At 34.7% G+C, this 7,041-nt stretch overlaps 1 protein-coding gene across 1 annotated transcript in view; it reads left to right on the top strand.

Annotated features, from left to right (window-relative positions):
* The window catches only part of LOC107590924 (protein-cysteine N-palmitoyltransferase HHAT-like), a 19,948-nt gene extending 15,721 nt beyond the window's left edge, over positions 1 to 4,227 (top strand). The window contains exons 9-10 of the mRNA XM_016279888.1: positions 4,082 to 4,117; positions 4,212 to 4,227. Of these exons, the coding sequence (XP_016135374.1) occupies positions 4,082 to 4,117; positions 4,212 to 4,227 (52 nt within the window). The remainder of the gene's footprint in view (positions 1 to 4,081; positions 4,118 to 4,211) is intronic.
* Positions 4,228 to 7,041: the final 2,814 nt, after the last annotated feature.

Genomic DNA, 7,041 nt, shown 5'->3' with positions numbered 1-7,041 from the left:
GTACACAATTAGATAATACCAATTTAGGTCAACCAATTACCAAGCTATGCTTAATTTTGTTCAGTGTGGTGTAAAAAGTTCACATTAGCAATTAAAGAAAAAACACCTAAGCAAAACATGGTCAGGTCAAAGTTGCTGAATATTTTTTATCCCAAATTTTACTGGTAGTCTACTGTATGAAGAATGTTTGGGTATAATATGTCACAGTTCACTTTATTTTGCTATCCTCACTTACATTTATGAACTATAGTGTCCTGCGCCCACTAGTAGAAAAAAAATCCAAAATTATATCTGGTTATATCAAATTTTTGGTTTGACTAGATTTATTAAACCTATAAAATAGAAAAAACAGTCAAAATGGCTAATTGTGATTCAGTTCCTTTTTAAGATAAAATAAATTGTGTATTCAGGTTTTTAAATGTATGTGACCCTGGACCACAAAACCAGTCATAAGTCGCACAGGTATATTTGTAGCAATAGCCAACAATACATTGTATGGGTCAAAATGATTGATTTTTCTTTTATGCCAAAAATCATTAGGATATTAAGTAAAGATCATGTTTCATGAAGATATTTTGTAAATTTCCAATCATAAATACAGTAGTGCTTGTGCTCATAAATTTACATCCCTCATTACATAAATGTACATGCTCATTACATTTACATGCAGAATATGCAAAATTGTAATAATTTTAACAAAATAAGAGAGATCATGAAAATTGCATGTTATTGTTTATTTAATACTGTCCTGAATAAGCTATTTTACATAACATGTTTATTTATTCTCGACAAGACCAAATAATAACTGAATTTATAAAAAATGACCCCGTTCAAAAGTTTACATACCCTTGAATCCTTAATACTGTGTGTCGTTTCCTGGATGATACACGGCTGTCTGAATGCATTTTGTTGCCTTCTTGAGCATCAGTAAATGTTTCCACGTTTTGTAATAGCCGTTTATGAGTCCCTCAATTGCCCTCAGTGTGAAAAGATGGATCTCAAAATCATACAGTCACTGTTTGAAAGGGTTCAAATAAGCAGAAAATGTTGGAAACCAAAGAATGTGCAGGAGCTGGAGGATTTTTCTGAAGAACAGCAGGCAATTGAACTGCTCAGGACCAACAAGGGACTCATGAACAACTATTTGTGGTCCAGGGTCATATATTTGTGTTGACTCTTACGGCTTGTGGCATTTGTTTAAACTTTAATAATGATTTAATGATAATAAATAACATAATTTGATTTAATATTTATTGTTTGGTGTTCATAAAGAGCTTGAACCTAACTGATGGTAATGACAAAAGTTTACAGTAATTGTTTGGTATGAATCATCCCTTTTAAGTATGTACAACAAAATGCATTGGCCAAACATTTGTGTGGTGTATTTCCGGACTTAAACGGAAGAGACAAGCACAACTGCATGCCTCCACATAATGTTTTATTAATATAGAGTGAAATGACTTCTACTTTATCTGTTCTCCTGGCCTTCCCGGATGACTTTATTTCCCTCCACGTTTTGTAATAGCCGTTTATGAGTCCCTCAATTGCCCTCAGTGTGAAAAGATGGATCTCAAAATCATACAGTCACTGTTTGAAAGGGTTCAAATAAGCAGAAAATGTTGGAAACCAAAGAATGTGCAGGAGCTGGAGGATTTTTCTGAAGAACAGCAGGCAATTGAACTGCTCAGGACCAACAAGGGACTCATGAACAACTATTTGTGGTCCAGGGTCATATATTTGTGTTGACTCTTACGGCTTGTGGCATTTGTTTAAACTTTAATAATGATTTAATGATAATAAATAACATAATTTGATTTAATATTTATTGTTTGGTGTTCATAAAGAGCTTGAACCTAACTGATGGTAATGACAAAAGTTTACAGTAATTGTTTGGTATGAATCATCCCTTTTAAGTATGTACAACAAAATGCATTGGCCAAACATTTGTGTGGTGTATTTCCGGACTTAAACGGAAGAGACAAGCACAACTGCATGCCTCCACATAATGTTTTATTAATATAGAGTGAAATGACTTCTACTTTATCTGTTCTCCTGGCCTTCCCGGATGACTTTATTTCCCCAGAGTTGAAGCAGATTTCATCAATAGTTGCTAATGAATGCTGGGAAGTGCTGGAATGAATCAAACGGTCCTGGACAATCTGATTTAGGAGTCATTATGTATGGTAGACCCCAGACCCAATCCATCCCCCTCCAGACACTCTATGCCTTTGTTTTGTCTCTCTCTCTTTCTCTTGCTCTCTCTTTCCAGATGGTTATTTTTGCGGCACTGAAGGTTTTGATCGTTTCTGTTGTCTCATGAAAACTTCATGTCGGGGCTTTCTGACATGTTAGCAGCCATCTGCTTGCACGTGTCCATTTCTCCTCATACAGGCCTGTTTTTAGAAGCTCTTTACTGCTGTCTCTGGGGTCTGGGTGTATTTGGACTCCGAAATCGACAGACTGAACTACATATGAAAGCCTTGTGGCCAGAAAACCGTCTGTTGGTGTCAAATTCAGATTGTGCGTTTGCTCTAATTGGATGAGATGATGGAGATATTCATAACGCTGTCCACTCACTCATCCATTTAATTCTTTTCACCGTGAATAGTAAAATGAACATTTTGACCTGTCTATTCATTTACCCATCCTATCCAGCTGATCGAAAGCAAATAGCATTATGTCAGGATAAAGGAAGAGGGATGAAATGTGGATAGATGGATGACTAGAAGTTAAAGTGAGGATAACAATAAGAGAAACTGTGGCTATAGTGATGACCTGATGACTTTTGTTCACACCTGCTCAGAGGAACAGGAGGAAGAGAAAGTCCTGCCGAGAAACAAATTGAGTTACAAAGGGCCAAATCAATATTTTTGCTTTCATGATGGTTTGATACGAGCTACATGTCAAAGGGCAAATTAGAAACCCTGTGTGATTAGTGAAACAGAAAAGAACACAATGTGACTTTATATTGCTTGTTAGAAACATATAAAAAGCTTAGATCCAAACCTGCTAGAAGTGTAGTTTCTAAAGATCAATCTATTTTTGTGAACTGTATTTATTTAAATTTATTTCAGTCCAGTTCAACATGATTTATTTTTATTTTTTTATTTATTCTAATTTATTTAATTGATTGATTTATTAATTTTTTTCAATTGTATGCTGCATATATTTATGTATCTATATTTATATATTTTTATGATTTGTATTTCTATTATTATTTTTAATAATTTCTATTATTATTATTGGTAATACTTTTTAATATCACTACATAATTAGGACTTTATTTACTATGTTTACAGAGACATTTTCCTCAGGTGGACCATTTACTTGTATAGTGAATGTATTTATATATTTTATTTTATTATTATAATTTTTATTTATTTATTATATTTAAATTTAAATAAATTAATATTTTTCTTATAATTAAAATTTTTAACATTTACATTTTTTTCATTGTTTTATTTCTTACTTAAAAAGAGCTATCTAGTGACCACACCATCCATATAGACTTGCAGATTCGCTCTTGATTTGGGCCAGTAAAAATCCTAGCAACCCCAGCAACCACCCAAAACACCCTAACAACCACATGGCAACATCCTAACAACCACCTGACCTGTGACACACTAGCATTGTGGTGGCAAGTTTTGCGTGGGCAAGTACATCCTCTCACTCACATTTCCTTCTGAAAATGTACTAATAGAGTTTCATACGACTGCATAAATATTGTCTCTGCCTACCAGATCGATAAGACAGGTGTCCCAAACCTGCCACAAAACCCAGTGTTGGACTACAGCTCAACTAGACAAATGGGAAAACTGTTCTGGGATCAGCCGCTTTGAGAAAATGTCTCCCAGCGCTACGGCTGTCTCACCAAATGCCAGCGTTTGTCCCCAGAGATTCATTAAAATGGTTTCCTCAAGCATCTCATTTATGCAGATTCTCTTCTCTTTTTATCTGTTCTGGGTGTTGACTGATTAGACACATGTTTGTGTTGTGTCATGTTCTACAGAAGTGTGTGTGTTAGCTCAAACCATCTGTGTTTAACCCCTGAGCTCACTCATTACTGTCTTTTGCTTTTCAGACACTTTGACGTGGGGCTTTACAAATGGCTCATCAGGTACGATTTCTCCATTTCTTCTTCTTTTGTGTGGGTGTGCGAGAGGGAGGGAGATATTTTGCACTGCTATGGACACGGTTATCTCTTGTTGCAGATTGAAAAGCACATAATCACTAGAACAATTACAAGTTTCTGCTACATAAAACTGACATTCTTGCATCTATTTCCTTTTGTTCTTGTTAGATTTTAATGTTTTTTTTCTGCTCCCTTAATTTTTAGGAAATTTACTGAAATATAATACAAAGATGAAACCTTTTCTGATGTTCATATTTAGCAGCAACATCACTTTTTTTAAAATAAGTTTTAACAGCAAAACCATTTAAGCTGGTGCATTAGCATACTTAGCTGAAGATGAAAGCAAAAATTATGCAATTATCCTTCAGAAAGAAGAATGTTGCTGTTGTCGCATTGTTAGATGTGCTCTAAGCCATTAAGGTGAAGTTTCTTAATGCACTTATGATATGTGAAAATGTGATGCACAGATTTGGCGCAGTAGGAGAGACTCACTCTACACACTTAATAGCCCTATAAAGAAAATAATCGAACCAAATGACTCATTTACATTTAAAGGGGTCATATGATGCTTTTTTAAAGATCATTATTTTGTGTATTTGGTGTAACAAAATATGTTGACATGCTTTAATGTTCAAAAAACACATTATTTTTCAAATACTGTACATTATTGTAGGTCCTCTATGCCCCGCCTCTCTCAAACGCTTCGTCCCTCCTTCCGACAAGCACAGTCTGCTCTGATTGAAGATGTGGGAGAGGATCTTCGCTCTCCGTTTGTGTGACTCACCGCTGATCTTAAAGCATCCACAGACACACGCCACGCACCCCTCCTGCCACGCTATTGTCTGCTTGAACGCCTCGCTTTCAGCCTGTTGAGTGTCATCTCCTGTCTATTGAAATGTGCTCACAACAATCAAATCACAGACACAGTTCATATGAGCTTATATAAGGGCGAGAGAGGGCTGAGATTAAACCGCGGTGGCCACAGAGGCAGAACGAGGCCTTATTGTTTCTGTTCATAATGAAAATGTGCTCATAAACACTTTTCTCAGCAGGGCAACGTCTACGCTTGGGCTTTAAAAAGCGCATTAACAAAAGAAACAGAAACCGAAAGCAAGATCCACTAGGACTGCAGGGTAAATCTGTACTAAAAATGTACCATGGTGCCAAAACATGTACCATGTTACTAATGAGGTCACTACCTTACCTGTTTAGTTCCGGAAGCGTGGCATGAATTAAAAGTTAGGGTGATTCATTAAATGGGATTTAAGTGCATTAATCTGAGTTTGACATTATAATTGTTTCATTTTGTAATTTATTTGTAAATCAACTGTAAATGGGATGTTTAACAAAGAAAGATTACTTCTGTAGTAGAACATAATTATCACAAAAGCCAATAGTATGAAATCATGCATTTTTTGAGAAATTGGAAAGAATATGAGGCAACAATGGCAAAAACATGTTTGTTAAATGTGTAAGTAAAGTTTGGGGGAAGATGTTACACTCTTAAAAATAAAGGTGCTTCACGATGCCATAGTAGAACCTTTTTGTCTAAATGGTTCCATAAAGACCCTTTAACATCTGAAAAACCTTTCTGTTTTACTAAAGGTTCTTTGTTGCGAAAGAAGGTTCTTCAGATTATAAAAAGGTAAGAAAGAGATGGTTCTTTAAAGAACCTTTGACTGAACGGTTCTTTGTGGAACCAAAAATGGTTCTTCTATCCCATCGCTGTAAAGAACCTTTTAAACACCTTTGTTTTTAAGAGTGTATATTATTTATTGCAAATTTATATGGATGGAGTTTGTAAAACAGATTGTGTGAGCGCTATTGCAGAAATACAGTGGGTACGGAAAGTATTCAGACCCCCTTAAATTTTTCACTCTTTGTTATATTGCAGCCATTTGCTAAAATCATTTAAGTTCATTTTTTTTCCTCATTAATGTACACAGAGCACCCCATATTGACAGAAAAACACAGAATTGTTGACATTTTTGCAGATTTATTAAAAAAGAAAAACTGAAATATCACATGGTCCTAAGTATTCAGACCCTTTGCTGTGACACTCATATATTTAACTCAGGTCCTGTCCATTTCTTCTGATCATCCTTGAGATGGTTCTACACCCTCATTTGAGTCCAGCTGTGTTTGATTATACAAAGAATGAAAAATTTAAGGGGGTCTGAATACTTTCCGTACCCACTGTATATCCCTTTCAGATGTCTGTAAACAATATGTATAATGCATAAATAGTAGTGTGTGTGTGTGTGTGTGTGTGTGTGTGTGTTGTATATATTCCAAGTTTTATTTCATCATTCAGTTTTTTTTTGCATTGCATTGCTTTTGCATACTTTCAAAAAGAGTAGCCTACTTGTTATGGAAATATACTTTCAAAAAATATTCTTAAATGTGAATTGAATGTAATGTTTTTAGGCATTTAATTGTTGAATAATTTGCTGAAAATATGCTTACCATCAGGCCATTCAACGTGAGTTTGTTTGTTCAGTGGAATAGATTTAGAGAAATTTAGCATTACATCCTTTGCAGTGAATGGGTGCCGTCAGAATGAGAGTCCAAAAAGCTTATGAAAACATCACAATAATGAAAAGTGAAAAGCTGTGTTTGTAAGAAGAAAATCCATTATTAAGGTTTTTTCATTTCAAACCATTGCTTCTGGCCAAGATAGCAGTCCATAATAGCAGTACTTAACATGCTTTAGTAATCAACACATCAAAATAAATGAACTTGACTAAAGATTATTAAAACATAATTAAAAAAAAGAACATTTAAAGTTAAACTCTAAAACTCTTTAACACTTTTTAAAAGTGTTTTAAAGAAACAGTCATTAAAGTGACACTTAAGTACACTTAAATGGCCTTTTATTACATTAATGTTATCTGCAAGTACTTTTTTTT

This window comes from Sinocyclocheilus grahami, unplaced genomic scaffold, assembly GCF_001515645.1.
Source record: "Sinocyclocheilus grahami isolate Dianchi unplaced genomic scaffold, SAMN03320097.WGS_v1.1 scaffold134.1, whole genome shotgun sequence".
NCBI classification, from domain to species: domain Eukaryota; kingdom Metazoa; phylum Chordata; class Actinopteri; order Cypriniformes; family Cyprinidae; genus Sinocyclocheilus; species Sinocyclocheilus grahami.
Note: the sequence above shows the minus strand (reverse complement) of the source record. Positions and strands in the feature narration are given on the sequence as shown.